Raw genomic sequence first — 17,429 nt, 5'->3', positions numbered from 1 at the left:
CAGAATTGGAAATATGTGTTACCGTTTCGGCGACCTCGTAACGAGACGAGCAGCAGTATTCTGTACCCAATGCAGCCGGTCCAATGTTTTCCTAACTCCAAAATAATAGAGTTTCCATAATCAAGTTTAAATGGCACTTAGGCGTTTACCAGGGTTATGCAAGCTTCATTTGTTAAATAGCGTCTTATCTGCCCGATGTTAAAAATCTGATGGTGACATGATTTGACGACTAATGGCATTTATTTTTACATTGTAGGATACGCCTAAATTTCCCCGTTTGTTGCACTCTTGATAATATGGTCACCCGCCTTGAGATGTACTGTAGGGGTGAAATCCATGTTTTGTTTCGTTGAAACTAGAATTAGCTCAGTATTGTATTGGTTTTGTTTAAGAGGATTCAATGTCAACCAAGATCCTATGTCTGTGATGCAGGATTTCATGCGAGATACGTAGTGTACCCAGTTTTCTTCTGATCTGATTACCATGTAGACTTGTGTATCGTCTTCGTAACAATGATACTTCATATCATAGCGATGACACGTTATTCACATGGGTATTGTGAAAAGGCAGTATGAAAGGTAAAGATAACGAACAGTAATCAATCTCATAACTCCTATAAGCAATACAAAATAGATAGTTGGGCAAACACGGACCCCTGATAATTTGAGGAACACCAAAAGGTAACTGATGGGTATCTGACCTAATGGGTACAATGGTAACACGCTGGTGTCTATCTTATAGATAGGATCTGACCCATTTTATAGCATCATCATCAACTCCACACTCCACAGAGTACAGAAAGGCGTTGAAGTATCTCATGGTCGATAGCATCGAAGGTTGCTGACAAGTCAAAAAGGACAAAGATTGCCGTTGATTGTTGATCGAGCGCCGACATGATATCGCTATGTACTTTAACGAAAGGCCATTTCCATAGAATTGGTTGCTGATTGAAGTGAATCCCGTAACGAGTATGACGGTAGGTGACTGTCCATTCTACTTGTCACAACTTTTTCCAGAATCCTGGAAATATAAGATAAATTGGAGACTGGACGACGGTTTTCGTAATCACTTTGTCGAGTCAAGGTTTCTTTAGAAGAGGTTGAACATGTGCCTCCTTAAATAAAGAAGGAAATACTTTCTGAATTATCGATGAAATATTGTGAATGACTGGTGACGTCTTGGAATTTCAGTCCCTGTATTGAATGAATTTCCCTTTTAATGTATAATACATATTGAATTGTTTCTTAGGTATTCATGTAGCCGAGTGCAGCCAAAAATCCGACAATAGTCGTATTTTTTGCTATCATTCATGTTGGGTTTTAATTGAACTCACATTGTATGTAACTCAAGTTCTGACATCAATTAACGTAATCTCATATTGATCTGTAACAACATTTCCACATCTCTAACAGCATTTCCGTATCTCTAACAGCATTGCCGTTCCCAGGACTCACATTCATTATGGATTATATTCAAATGTTGTTGCAACTTTCCTTATATGTACTGTACATTCGACAACGTTTCAGCTCTAGTAACTTATTTCTGAACATTATACATTTATTGATTGGGTCTTCGGACAACAGCTCTTTTGTTCTACAAAGAGCGGATCTGTTTCCGAAGCTGTAGGCTGAGGGCAATAAATCTGTTTGAGGTTTAAACAAAACAGATGATGTTCCTGTCTAAAACTGTTTTACTATACACCTTCATTTTAGATTCTTTTTAATACATGAACATAGTTTGTTGACTTTGTACGTGACAGTGAGACTGTGTACATTTATCACCGTATCCACTAGTTCAAAAAACATACCCAATATCCTAATTGATAATTATATTTTTCGTTTTTCTCCTCTGCTTTTCATCCAAATAATTCTTTACTTAATTATTAGTCAAATAAGTGAACTTCGTCATTTACAGACCAAGAATCACGTGACTTGTGTATAACAGCTTCAACAAGAATAAAAAGAAAATAAGTAAGCTTAATATTATACAATTGCTTTTAGAAAAAGATGAAGAAATATTGTTTCTTGTTGTTCCTGTCCCTATTTTAGATAATTAATTGAATGTCATCTTCCGTTACTGCCGCAAACTGTGCATCCACAATTTCTATTTACCAAAATAGAGTTAGCGCCATATGATGTCATTGGTCAACGGTCCTTTTCAACAGTTCCTGGTCCTACAGTCACCAGAACAGTCGAAATGTTTGACTTTCTTCGTAAGGTCTTACATGTATATAGCAGTTGTTTTAGAGGAGTGTAACATTACCAGCTATTGAGATGTTGTTGATCATGCAAATACGAGACAACATAAATGATGCTGAACACCGTCTTCTTTTCCCCGAGCTGCATTTCATGAAAGATAACCACAGTCACCAATTCCTTGTACACACATACAACGTAGAGCCTAAATAAGTCAACTTCTATATCTTTCAATATATATCCATTGAAAACAATCACTTTTGTTAATAATTTTTATGCAATCATCTAGGGTGATTTTATAGAAATATCTGCATTTTCGAGGCTTAGTGTTTTATACATATCATATGACTGTAGGACCACCATACTGGATAATTTTGTTCTACTCTTATAAAGGATATTATAAGGAAATGGAATGCTAAAAGATGATGTGAAAATTTCAGTAACCATATTTCTGCAGTTATTAGTCAAAGTTTTAAAATGGATTGGGAGTGGGCCAACATAGGCTTTGGCTGTTGCCCGATCCTTCTGAGTTTATCAATAAAATATTTTTAAATTAAATTAAATGGAAGTTTTAAATTCATGCACAGAATTTACCAAAGGTTTACTAAACTTTGTAAGTCCAAGATTTTGTCGTAACCTTAAGTTAAGATAGATACCCGTCTTATTAAACATCTGATTTTAAGTTACATTAAAAAACATTGTAACTTTACGACAGCCTATGGGCTATCCTACATATATGTTAAGATTGTTCTTAAGTTATTGTCTGTCAACTAAATAAAAATGACTGCTCTCATGCTGTTTGATGTTTTGGAACATTTTGAGAGACAATAAAACAGTCTCTGCGTCCTCAAGAATTTTTTTGAGAGAAAAACTAAGTTATCACACTATGACAGGTGTAGAGCTCACTGAACGCTTACGTTTCCCCAAAACACGTAATCTTGAGTTTACAGACAAAATAAAGAAAGTTCACTGTGAAATTTGACCTCCAAGAATACTTTTTTGGATATCACAGACACCTTTTGACACGAGAAAATTGAGTTCAATCTCCACACAACAAATCTTAGCCGGGTCAAAATGCAATATGTGACGTTATGGTCTATGTTTTGACATCAAATGATGAAGTGACGGATCTAATATTGAAGAAACTGTTCTAATAATGATAAGTTCTTAAATTTAGACAAAACCGCCGCTGTGGCCTAGAGATTAAAGCGCACGTCCCGCATGCGGAAGGCCGGGGTTCAAATTCCGGCCGCGACAGACCTAAGTCGTTAGAACAGGTAGTGACAGTTCCTCAGCAAACGCTCGGCATCTGTTGTGAATGTCGCGGGTCTTCAGAGATGACCTTAAAATGGATATCCCGTATAACAGTAGATGTGGCACGTTAAAGAACCCTCAATGCTCAATGGCCGTAAGAGCCGAGCAAAGGCTTAAATTTGAAGCCCTTCACCGGTCTTGATGAAGTATTTATATGAGTTTACATATGTGTTGATCTCGGAATGCAGACGATTGATTTTTTGTTGAATGTCAAATATCCTTAAGTCATATATAAATTTGTTTTTAACATATCCGTATGTCAATGAATTTTGGTGATATTGTTTCTATTGTTTTATAAGCTGAATGCGAAGTGTAAATACAGTATAGGATTTTGGAACAACCATAAAATAGTCTTATGGAAATAAAAAACAGGTTAAAGAAACAAATATGGTCTGACCGGTCGAGAGGGGATACTTACTCCTCCTATGCACCCGATCCCACCTCTGTTGTGTCCAGGGGTCCGTGTCTGCCCCGCTCTCTAATTTGTATTGTTTATAGGAGTTATGAGATTGACCACTGTTCGTTATCTTCACGTTTCATTTAAACCCATGGATTTCTTTTATTTGTGAACATTTATTACATGTATGTAACATTGTTTTGAATCAAAATGTGATGATGTAATCGGTGTATATTGCAGAATAATGGACGCAACATTTTGTTGATCTCTGCAATAACCGTGATCGATATAAAAATGTTTAATTATCAACCACTTATAAATATAAATTTTTGAACAAAAAGCAAACTCAAGCTTCAGAATCACTAGATGGGGCCAATTTACAGGATATAAAAGGCATGTTCCAGTAAACCTCGATGTTACATAATTTGCATTGGTCTGATCGAATCTTTATATACATGTACATATCAATTCGGCACCTGGTCTCTAAATGGCTATGTGACAAATCATATTCAATGAAGGAAACTATCAGATACAGCATAAACTATATCAACAATAAATGATGAATATTAATGTTTGTATAGATGCATTTAGATGCAGAAACAGTCTGTTGAAAGTATTGAAAGAGAATAATAAACTCAGAAAAGGTTAACATGTATATGGAAATTGATGAAAATGTTACTCGATTCTTAGATTCTGTATGGATATATTTTATTCGCAAATAACAGTTAAGTATCCTCCAACTACATCTTGTTCCTTCTCTTGAATATGATTAAGGTTTGATATTGGCTGCTTATATTCTGTTTCGTGTTCCAATTTTCTGTTTTCAATATCACACTTCAATACCCCAGTGCAAATCATAGGTTCACAATTCTGAAAAGTACCGAAAAGTTCATCGTCAGGTGGGCACGATTCCCCGGAACTAGACTTATCAATATCATTGTAGATCTGGTTCTCTTGCAATTCGAGCGAAATATTTTGGGGTAAAATATAGTGCACATTTGCGGAGAGTCTTCTTCCTTGTTCTCCATTGTGATGTGTGGGTGTCTCTTCAAATGCATTACGTCTATAGGCTTTGTGAATGCGGACGAATATATATGATGCAAATAACAATAATAAAGTTCCGTTTATTCCAAAAAGTCCCCAAAACATTGGACCACTTGCAATTATTTTGTCATCTTTTTCCATTGCAGGTGCTGCATTCGTTGTTGGGAAAGTTGAAGAATAGAACGGCATTAAACCATCATCTTTGTCTGAACTGTAATTTTCGCCCTTCAAAAATGAAATCGTCGTGTGATCCAAAATCTTTGCTTGAGTAGATTTACTGAACCTGTCTATAAAATGAATGTATTTAACATTGTTAGCTTAATTATGTATATGTAATTTCAAAGACAAGCTATTTTTTATGTTTCTAATTTGATTTCAATTTGTAAGGTGCACGTTTGGCTACAAGCATTTCTTGTAGTACTCGTCACACTACATACACATTTACATCAGCCCACGTTTCAAAATACACAGGAGCTGGAAGTTAACATGTTTCTCACAGACGTACAACTTTTCCCCTCTCTTATGTTGTCATGTTACAAGAGAGCTGATGAAAAAAATATTTGAGGAAAATTGCTGTTATTAATTGACATTTTTTAACATTCAGCCATTGATCATGTTTCATACCAAATGTTAAGCCGTTTTTTGTATGCTGATGTAGGCTATAAAATTGCTTCGTTACCCTGACCTAGATATGCATGTAGAGCGTTTGGTAAATCTGACTGATCAACAGGGAATACCTACCCCTTTAAGCACCTGTCCTTCTATGATGCGTCATTGTTTGCCCTAATTTTAATTTTGTATTCTTTATACGATTTTTCAGATTGGTCATTGTTCTTAGTCTTCACTTGTTCAGATACATACATTAGTATCATGTTGAGTATAAACTCAAGAGATCATTCCTCTCCCTACTAACATAAGGACATTCCAGAACGTAATTAAATCCATTACCAATAGTTTGATTACACAATCTACACATTATTTGACACATGAATTACAATTCACAACATAATGATACTGATCTGACCATATGCATGAATATGATAATCCACAAGGACTCAAAATAGGGTTGCGCAAATGACTACGTATTACAACATTTATAAAAATAACAGCAAATAAACCCCGAAAATTTGTTAAGAAGGGCTATTAATAATTTAGCTCAGTACATTACCATTCTGAAGTTTAAAAAAATAATCGTACCCACCATATGTAGGCATCGTCCAGTTTCACCACAGACCATTCAACTAGGTATGATTGTCTTGAGACTGAGATCAAGCGTTTTATTTCATAACCCCATAATCAATATGCATACAAAAATATGTGCTCTATCTTTATCGAAACAAGTCTATCTTAAATTCAGCAAGGAAAATAAGATATCTAATGTTTCTAATTACACCATAAAGAGTTTTTGGGTGAGCCAATACCTCTCCCACCTACCAATGACTGATGGAAGACATTCGCAGATCGTAACCAAAGCATATACAATATGTATCTGGACAACAGTATTGTATTCTCGATGCCATTTGAAAATCATCTTGAAAGACTAGACAGAGTTCTACAGAGAATAAAAAAAATTCGACATAGATACTGTCTCCAATCAAGTGTCAATTTTTCCACGCTAAGTTTAAGTATGTCGGATACATTTCAGCCGAGGGAATAGAATCAGACCCTGACACAGTGGATAAAGTAAGGTCATGACCAATACCAGGAACACCCAGTAGAGGTTTGTAAATTTCTAGAATGCATTATGTACTGCCAAAAATGTCTCCAATCTTGTCAGACCACTTATAGAGTCGATACCCAGTCTATGGTCTGCAAAGAAAAGGAAACAACAACTATCAGTCATCTGGAGAAGGGTTCGAGAACAACAAAAGGCTTTTGATGTTCTACGATAGCATTTGACATTGCCACCTCTACTTGGATACCTATACATGACAATTCCATTTGAACTCCATACTGAAGATAATTCCAGAGGACTTGGAACCAGGAATAGAATGGGATGAAGCGAGTCATTGGATATGCTAATGAAGGAATTATACCAGCAGAGATAAATTTCCCTGCCTATAAGCTAGAATATTTAGCTTTGAAATGGTCCATTACTAGGAAATTCAAAGATTACTTATATGGATCAAAGTTTACTGCCATTACAAACAATAAATTATTGATCTACACCCTTCCCATATTTGGGTTGCAGCATCATTCGCCTATGGTTTCGACATCAAATACAAACCAGGCAAGAACGATACATCATCAGATGCGCTATCCAGATTGGTGGAACCAAACAATGCAGAGATGGTCACTTTCCCAACAAGTCCCAAACAATACCTTGTATGGGAACTATTTCCATATCAGAACAACAACTTCCTCAGTTACAAGATCCACATGGCATGATAAAAAGAGATTGACATGACGAAAACTCACAGCAAGATGATCCTGAATTATTGCTTTGGATGCAGTACATTTATAACAGATATCAGTCAAAGATGATTGAGTTTTTGGATCTTTTGCAAACATTATTTTGTTAAGAAACACAAACACACGGACACAAAGGCATAGAATAATGTCTCGTAATTATATATAGCTTTTTTATAGACATGATTTCAAACTTGATTGCTTCTGGTGATTACATGTAACAATTAAACATCTTTTATTGTAATTGGGATCTTTTTTACCGCTGAGGTGTTGAAACCAAGTGGTTACATTTTTATATACTGTCGCTTGCTTGCTTTACGCATATTTTGTTTTACTATGATACAACTACAACGACCCGAAACAGCAATTCTGGAAATGTAAGACAAGTACATAATTAATTATATTAACACTAGTAAAGGAGAGCAAACAATGAATGCTTTGTGAACACTGAACGCAGAAGTTTGATAAGAGAGCAAACACTGAACGCACTGTGAACGAACGGTGAGAGAATGGAACAAAAGTACCGCAAACGGTACATAATACACCCGTGAAAATGTTTACATAGGGTGGTTTTCTTAAGGCACAAATTGTAGAAGTATCAAGCATTGACATAATTTCTTAGCTACAAAATATGACAGGAGGCAGATGGACAAACCAAGAGTTTTGTGTGTGAAATATTTCACCACAAATTTGACCAAGTTCAACAACTTCTCAATATTCAAAACGTCAAAGTAAATTAGAAATTGTTGAAAATCCCTGCACTAAGCACATCTTCAAGTTCTTTACAAATGCCACAGCTTCTAAACTTTGAAAGGAATTATAAGGACAACCATGTCCTTTATTTGATATGATACTTCCTCACTTTGGACTAAGTTCAACAACCTGTAATTTCTTTAACATTAAAGAAAATAGAAAAAAAATTGCCACTTGCACATCTTCCATATATATACAAATACTCTCTAAAATAAGAAGATCCTCACTTGAAAACTGTGGAAGGAAAACTTATAAACAAATCATGTACTCTCTATGCAATAATTTCTCAAAATTGTGCAAGTTCAATGACCTGTAATTTTCTCAAACATTGAAGAAAATAAAACTCCTTGACTAATACACACCTTCAATTTAGGTTATAAGTTAGAAAACGAAAAAACATACCACCGAAATACATGCTGTTAAACAATATTTTGATGAAAAAGATATGTATGTAATTTGATTGTTATTATTATTAGCATTCAGTGTAAATATCAGTATTTTCTAAACATTGAGACTTACATTTATGCATGCATCCAATGGAGACATTGCAATATTCACGTACACACGAACACCTTTTCTTGCAGTGTGCTCCATAATACGGGAAAGGACAAGATATGCCGCAACCAATACCAATGAAGCCTGGCGTGCATTCTAAAAGAAAGACTTAGTATATCTTTGTTGTCAATAGATTTATAGTTCATTGCACAATTCTTAATTAAGATTAACAAGAGCACCCGATGATGAATCTAAATACGACAGGTTACAATTCGTTGTGACACATTCATATAAGAAATTGATGCAACTAAATGTTTACACTCATGAACATAGTTGATACCCGGAATGACAATATTCCAATTCTACTCTTTAATACCTTTAATACATTTCTTAAACTTTCATTTCTTGCATCCAATGCCCCCTCCCATACCAGTTCCACCGTCGTGTTATGTTATGGTTGCTCCGTTTGTGCAACATCATACACAGTGTTTCACTAGGACAACACTAGAAGTCGTATTGATCAACGCAGTATGGGTTTCACTCATCAAAATGATATTGAAGAGTTTCCTTGATCAGTGTCTGGATCTTTCTGGAATCGATCACTTATATAATGTTTAGTCATATCCGTATCCGTCCCACCAGACACTTTATATCACAATATGAGCTCTGATTCTGAAAATTTTATTTCATTTTTGAAAATATACTTTTATGATAGTTTGTATATAACTTTAACCATAATCATTAATAAAATTAAAATTGAATAAATAAAATGGTAAATCAATTTTTGCTTCAATCAGAGTCTCTAAGTGGGTTGTTTAACACAGATATCAATAACACAAGTTTATATACATTATTTTTTCTGTCATTGAAATAGTAAATCACAATTTGTACAATACAAATATTAGACACCAAAATTATAGCTAATATTGCTTTAAGAACACCGTGTGCAGCGCATCTGGAACAGTGCTAGAATCCCTAAGACAAAATCAACAAATCAGTGAACTACACATACCGTATTGTGGGTAGTTTTGGACGTCGAAAATATTCAGTAGGTTAGTAGCCAAAAGGGTTGGCATTCTAATTTTTTGAATTTTCATTAGACAAGTATGTCATTCATATTAAATTAGTTAATAAATATTTGATTGTGTTTATAATATTCTATTAAGGATGTACTCTCGTGGTAATTTTACCTCGAGTGAGTCTCCATACTTTATAAGGTCGTAATTATGGGGATGCGTGTGTTTATTTCGTATGCACAAAACAGAACATTGATATATGTTTTGGTTTGTAAGTAATGTCAATAAACTAACAAAAATCAATTAAAACATGACAATTTTTTTACTTATTTTCTCATTTTACGACATTCATGATGACGTTACGATTGTAAACAAACTCGAGCTCGAAGACGCACACTGTACGATGTCGCATTTAGTCTATTCTAAAGCAGTCCAGAAACATACATGGGCGATTCATTAGAAGTAAAATGACAGTTATAGATCAGTCTGCATCCGATATTCTCACAAGTGAGTGGCAGACAAAGAAAATTACAGACAAGCAGGCACAACCACGCACATGGTGGCACACTACAGTACTGTACATAATGTCAGACGAGAGCGGAAAATGGAAGAATGTTAGCGATGTAGCACCCGAATCAGAGGCTGCTGATATAGTGTTGAATGATTTGTAAGTTTTTCAATATACAAGAATTTGTTTTATGAAAATATAATATACAAACTATGTAGATCTGTACCTAAATTGATCTGCGATCTTCCCGATCCCGTGTAGTCGGTCATGAGTGAATCTCTCTCCTAACTTTCAATATATCATTATTGAAGCATCATTTTGATTAAAAAGTGTAATCTATATCATTGTTTTAAAAAACCGCCAACGTATACAGCGAATTTAATTCATTAAAAATAGTTCAAAGGGAAAAGGGGGGTTTCTCCCATCTAGAGAATTATGGTGCGCCATTCGTGTACAAATTAGTTTAATCAAAGATAATTTTGTTGACTATATATACATGTATAGATATGTTTCTATTGGTCTACTACATTGATAATTTGTTTCTAATGAGTTCTGGAAAATTAAATTATTTTATCAAAATTTTATTTTAATTATTCCTTCAAAGTGTAATTGTCAAAAAGTTTTAATAATGTTAAAATTTGTTTATAGGGTATTGAAAATGCACATTTAAAAAAAAAATCCTGATTAGATTTTCAGCATATATTTCATAATCAATCATTTATGCACAAACAAATTCATATCTACTATTTTGTATAAGAAATTCTTTTAGAGTAACAATTTGTTGAGCAAGGCATTAACACATAATCCTTGGCTAGACAAAAATTGGAGTTAGTTAACGTTGGTGTATTAGCAGTCTGGTGGTAAACCTAATAGTATATTCTGTTCTATTGTTAAAAATTTACAGTATTGATGGAAATTGAGTTCCAATGTTTGCTTTTTAGCTACATCCATTTGGTAACCACAGTGAGAGGGATGAGTTGTGCTATCATCATGTGAAGAACCATACCAGGAAGTGCAGATTTCTTCCTCATGGCAACATGGAAGTTGACTGTTAAAACTAGTTTCTGGATAATAACTCAAGTACTTTGCATTCCATTCAACAGGGAATGCTTACTCCTCCTAGGCACCTGATCCCACCTCTGGTGTGTCCAGGGGTCCGTGTTTGCCCAACTATCTATTTTGTATTGCTTGTAGGAGTTATGAGATTGATCACTGTTCGTTATCTTCACCTTGCATTCAAACCAAATTTGGACATATGGAGACGTGTACATACAAAGAAGGAAATATGTCTATCAATATGGGGGTAAGAAGATCAAAGATCAAGGTCACAGTGCATGGAAATTAAAAAAATGCTGATGTGGGGGCAAATGTTTTATACATTCTTTAATTATAAATGAATTAGTATTGTATATATGTGTATAGATTATCTATGTTTTCTGATTATTTATCATATAGTGAAATAAATATATAGAATTTGTAAATATGAATTGAAAAATACACATTTTATAACAAATCGTATATTGTTATTGTTTATAATGTATGTCAGTGTAAGAAGTGGGTGGGAGACACAAAATGGTTAAAATATTTGTTCCAATGCACACTACACCACACATTTTTTTTCCATTTAAATTAAGCAAAAATATTATTCAAATCTACATTAGTAATTTCAGAAAAAGTTTGATACAGATATTCTCCCTAGGTTGAATTTTTTGATGAAATAGGTCTTCAAATTTGTGTGATATTTTATACAATTATGTTAATTAATACTTGATTTTTTGTAGAATTAGTGATATATTTCATGTAAAAGTTATTGAAATAATCAATTATGCTTAATTTTCATAAAATAAAAGAAAGTCAATATTATTTTGTCCTTGATATTTGTTTTATAGCGTGTTTCTTGTACAAATTGGTGATTTTCATGAAAAATTAAGTTTCAGCAAAGGAACAACTTTGAGGGGCTGTAATTCTTTAAAGTCCACACTAACATATTTTTTTTTATGTTTTAAATGTCTTTCGGATAAAGATGTATCATTTTTAATGGTTTATCAAAAAAGTTTGATACTTCTGAAAAAATTCAAACCAGGAGAGAACATCCTTAAGATAATATTATAGTATTATTTTGGCAAACAATATATTCGCATTTGATCAATGCAAATAAGCATACATTTACCTTTGCATGCTTGAAGAACATTATCCCATTGATATCCATCGCAGCAAACAATACCATCAGTTCTATCAATACAACAAATATTTTTCAGGGTAACTTGTTTGTTACGTTACGTATTTTACAACAGGATATCTCTTCTATTTTCACAAAAATGCACATCATGCACTGTGCAGTATCAATTGTATACAAAAGAGATTTCCTTTTCGTTTCACAAAAATGAAAATTATCTGATACAAAAATGAAATGTCCGTCTCAGGAAATATCACTCCAACAAGAAACGTCTTACAATAGAGTGCATAATTTTAATCAAGATAGTGAACTTTTATCCACGACGAAGAAAAATCATCGCTTTATTGAAATAAATCAAAAACGTTGCTAGTCATTCGTAAATATGTTTACGATTTATTGCACTTTAAACAATGTCTTAAATTTATGTTTAGCACAAAATTCAATCAAAATATTCAGAAAGAAAGACTAAATATGTTATACATACCCAATACATTCCATGAGTGCAGTTTGGATGCAAAATATCAGTTGCAGAAAAATAATGATATTCATACTGTACAGCACCATTTGTCTCATCATAAAAATAATAATGTTCATATTTTACAACACCAGTTGTCTCATTTTAATCGATAAGGAAATTAATATATTATGTTTACAATCATAAAGTGATTATTACATCTGCGTTCCATGCAGGGATGTCAAAACGCCAATTATAAAAATGCGAACTTTATATCCAATGTGAACCAATACCATCATCTGCCTTTTAACTTGCATCGAACTTGAAAAGTGAAATTATGTCCGACTGATGCTACGAGTATAGATGTACGAATTAAATGCATGTAAAGGATAAAAATATGTATTTAATAAATAGATGCAATTAATTTATTCCGTGGAAAAATCAAGGCTATATGATCATTGTGACGTCATTTCAAAATAGGTGCATATGATATGAAAAGTTACCGTGTTTATATCCAGCCAATATATGACTTTGTTGTAAGCCATAAAACTAAAATTTTTGGCAGATAATTTGAAAATTGTTTGCACTCTTCCTCATGACCCCTTATCAGTCCACAATGTTTAAGCATTTATATAAAATTGCGTGGACAATTTTCTTACTAAAGGGAAGAAAAGCATAATAAGAACAAGCTATACATGTAAATGTTCCTGAACACCTCCCCATGTCGGAAATAGCAGCAGAAAAAAATTTATGCTAGAAATAGACTCAGAATCCTTAATCCACCTTTGAAACTAAATGTTTGATATCCGACAATCTTGATTTTTGGCAGCCATTTTGAAATGCCAGTCAGTTTGAAACATTTGAAAATGTAATGGAAAGAGATACTAATACTAGGAATCAACTGTGGACTCTCACTTGACCTTAGTTGTACGCGTAAATAGTTTAACACTTTGAAATATTTCAGTATATGGCGATCGTGTTGAAAGATGGTGGCACAATTTATTTGAGGCTGAAAATGGACCTGGGGTTATCTAATTGCCATAGAAATAAAATTCGGTTAAAATTCAACAGATTTTATTTTTTTAGCGTTTTTGGCCGCCATTTTAATGATTTTGAAAATTTATTGCACCCTTCCTTATGAACCTCTATCAGTTCATCAAGTTTGAAGTGGATATGTTGAACACTTTCATAGAATCGCGGGGACATAAGAGGAATGATAATATGAAAATAATGATAATAACAGGCTATAAATGTTTTGGGATGCAAACACAAATGTCCCCGAACACCTACAATGTCTGAAATGAAACCACATCCAAATTTTGATGCCAGAAATGGTTTCAAGATCCTCAGTTCAACCTAGAAACTAAGTTTGGTTGAAATCCGACAACCTTTATTTTTGGCCGCTAATTTTAAATTGGTGGCCATTTTGAAACATTTGAAATGCAATGGAAAGAAATACTAATGCTTAAAATGAACTGTGGACTCTCATTTGAACACAGAACCCAAATATTATACAGATTTTTAAACATACTTCTGTATATGGTGGTCATTTTGAAAATGGAAGCACAAAAATCGATACTGGAAATGGACTCGGGGTCACTAAACTACCCTAAAAATAATTGTGGTTGAAATCCGACAACCATGATTTTTGACATGTTTGGCGACCATTTTGAAAATATTGAAAAGTGATTGCATCCCTGCATATGACTCCCTATCAGCCCATCAAGTTTGAATTAGATCTGTGTCGCACTTTCATAAAATCGCATGGACAATATTTCTCACTAAAGAAGAGGAATAATAACAGGCTATAACTGTGTTGGGATGTCCCCAAACATACTCCCATGTAGGCCGAATAAAACTTTTGATGTCAGAGACTCGGGAACCTCAATTCTCCGAAAAACTAGATTTGGATGAAATCTGACAAACTTGATTTTTGGCGGCCATTTTGAAGCAATTGAAAATGAATGGAAGGAAATACTAAAATCGAGTATCAATAAGAAGACAAGACAAACCATGATAACTGTTGGGCTGGTCCCTAAATATATATCATTACTACCGTAACTTGATCCGAAACGTCGGATCACGTCGAGTTGACAGGCGCAGATCATCAAATCACACGAGACGCGAAGCGTCGAGTTTGATCTGATGATCCGCGCCTGTCAACGAGACGTGATCCATCTCTTCGGATCAAGTTACTGTAGTAATGATAAATTCATTATATACCCCCTTATGCATTTTAAATCCACATTCATAAGATAATAAATGTAATCCAAATTATGAAAAACACAGACATACCATGAAATTATGTTTTGTGTACGCAGTTTTGTTTTGTGACGCGGTCAGTATTTTCACAAATAACGTTGCATTGATGCATTGTGACGGCATCAGTTTCAGAGGATAATGATACGGAATAAGAAAATCACAGTGTGGTGATCCTGAAAAACGGACCACACTGTGAAATCCACAGTATCAAAGAACGATGTATTGATGGGTATATAATAAATATATACTATTAGTACAGTAACGTGCTCCGAAGAGTCGGATCACGTCGACATGTTACTGTAGTAATGATAAATTTATTATATGCCACTCCCCTTGATATAAATAAAATCGTTTAAAAAAGCTAATTGAACAGTGAATTCATTTTAAATTCGCAGAAAACAAAAGATAAAATATGTTGTCTTTGGAACTATTTTTTGTGTGCGCAGTGTTCATATTGTGAATGTTTACACCTCGAAGCGGTTATTCAGAATCATCGCTTTCAATCACACGGATACGTTTTCGCTTTTGTGGTGGATTTGAACCGTAATTATCAATGTTGATAGTACAGTTCATCATTTTGGCGTTTGCAAATAATTCCCCTGCTGATGTTGATTGACGGAATGAAGAATTCGATGAAATATCGACGGACGGCATAGAAGTTAACACTGGCTGTGGGCGGATGTCGAGAAAGTAGAAACACAAGATGTCGATTCCTTACTTTCTTTATTCGACAGAATGTCACTCGCTCGCTAGTAATGCTTTGAACATTTTTATGGCCAGTTAATTGCTGAATTGTAGTAGATGCAATACCAGCATGGAGCAAATTTGTGGAAGTAGATTTTCTAGCCGAGTGATTGATTTTTTTCCATTTGAATTTTTTGCCATTTCACGCATAATGGAACGCAAAGTATTTTACCTAAGGGCTGATTTTTATACCAAATATGCGAATCGGGAGCTCGCTTATAATTAATGGCTACATAGAATGGACTGTCAGGAGTCATGGTAGATGTAGGTCTGTGATGTCGGAAAGCCTTGTATGTAGCGACTGGACAGCTTGAGGGATCATCAGGAACAGAAGACTGTTTTGGACGGAAGACTCTCAGATGGTTACTTATTTCACCCGTTCTTGTTTTTGTTTCCCGTTCTGTGTATTCAAGATATTCTCAATCATTTTGATATCTTTTTAGTTGAATATCAGATCATCTAAATTTCTGGTTTTCTGAGCCCCCTCGTATCCCAAACATCATTGTATTTTGTAGCCATATTTTGTTTAATAAAGCCTTCGGGCTATGCAAACCAATGCATTTCTTCTCCTTTAGTATGTTTTCCTCTGATTTTGTAAAGGGTTCAGCAGCATTTGGTCTTTTACCTTTTCCCTTTTGTTTTAGTTCCTTTCTTTTTGAAATTAGAACGATTCTGCTTGTTACAAATTCTTTGTCATTTACAAGGCTAAATGGGCATTTGTTTTCTCGTAGGTACCTGTCAATTGACCTGTGGTAGCTTGTCAGCGTGTCAGGTTCCTAATCTGAACCATCAGCTTTTCGTATTGCCAACAAAAAGGAGCGAATGTAGTTGTCCAACTCGCTTAGGTCCATTTTCCTTACATCCTGTGTCTCATTTCTTGGTTCCTGCTTGAGCCAGGTGGTAAATTGTTTCATGGCAGACCGTATTTTTATTTCTCATATTTTGTATAAAATCAGTTTTTATATCATCAGTTATATTGATAAATGTTGGTGCATTATTGTTGTGTGAATTACCTTTCTGATCACATTCTGGCAAGGTGCCTGTGGTACCTTGATTTCCAGGTACAAGTTCCAGAGGCTGAAGAGGAAGGACGTCAACATCTTCATTATTTTCATTCGAAAATAAACGACAAATTTCATATAAAAATGAATCAGCATGACTGTCTAATATTTCAAAGTCACCAGGATAGAAATCATTTCTGTTAATGGTTTTTAAATCGTCCACATCTGATGAATTTTCCAATGTGTAAGATTGGCATGTAGATTCCATGTAATTTTACCTTATGATATATTTATTATGTAAATTTTACTGATGTATTATTATTTATTATCAAATTTCAAATTATTTACTGATTCTTAAATATTCATAACTCCAATGAAATGAAATCGAAAATAGCAACTTGTAAACTGTTACGGGAACGATTTATTAAGGTTTGTTTACCTTAAATATGTGTCAAGGTTCAATGTTCAAAAATAGTTCGCGCAAGAAAAAAATATGCGCTCTGTCCTATGGACCCCTTGACACACCAGAGGTGGGATCAGGTGCCAAGGAGGAGTAAGCATCCCCTGTCTACCGGTCACACCTGCTGGGAGCCCTATATCCTGATCAGATAAATGGAGTTATCCGCAGTCAAAATTAGTGTGCCAAGAACGGCTTAACAAT

The 17,429-nt window shown here is 34.3% G+C and overlaps 1 protein-coding gene and 1 long non-coding RNA gene across 2 annotated transcripts; one reads left to right on the top strand and one right to left on the bottom strand.

Moving 5' to 3' along the window:
• Positions 1 to 4,202: 4,202 nt before the first annotated feature.
• On the bottom strand, positions 4,203 to 12,939 carry LOC125676725 (uncharacterized). Its single transcript, XM_056159963.1, has 4 exons — positions 12,792 to 12,939; positions 12,302 to 12,363; positions 8,632 to 8,763; positions 4,203 to 5,237 (listed from the first exon to the last, which is right to left on the bottom strand). The coding sequence occupies exons 1-4, from the start codon at positions 12,899 to 12,901 to the stop codon at positions 4,615 to 4,617; spliced, it is 927 nt and encodes a 308-aa protein (XP_056015938.1). The 5' UTR covers positions 12,902 to 12,939; the 3' UTR covers positions 4,203 to 4,614.
• On the top strand, positions 8,770 to 11,994 carry LOC130053207 (uncharacterized). The gene is made up of 2 exons (XR_008801724.1): positions 8,770 to 10,290; positions 11,073 to 11,994. It is a non-coding gene; the product is annotated as an uncharacterized LOC130053207 (long non-coding RNA).
• Positions 12,940 to 17,429: the final 4,490 nt, after the last annotated feature.

Source organism: Ostrea edulis, chromosome 3, assembly GCF_947568905.1.
Source record: "Ostrea edulis chromosome 3, xbOstEdul1.1, whole genome shotgun sequence".
NCBI classification, from domain to species: Eukaryota; Metazoa; Mollusca; class Bivalvia; order Ostreida; family Ostreidae; genus Ostrea; species Ostrea edulis.
The sequence above is the reverse complement of the archived record's forward strand: the minus strand, read 5'-3'. Positions and strand labels throughout refer to the sequence as shown.

Excerpts from the sequence above, each read along its gene's own strand:
- LOC125676725 (XM_056159963.1), bottom strand. The coding sequence starts at position 12,901 with ATGAACATTATTATTTTTATGATGAGACAAATGGTGCTGTACAGTATG. Across the intron at positions 12,364-12,791 it reads GCACTCATGGAATGTATTGG|AACTGATGGTATTGTTTGCT; the intron begins GTATGTATAACA and ends TTGTATTGATAG. Across the intron at positions 8,764-12,301 it reads TGTTCTTCAAGCATGCAAAG|AATGCACGCCAGGCTTCATT; the intron begins GTAAATGTATGC and ends TCTTTCTTTTAG.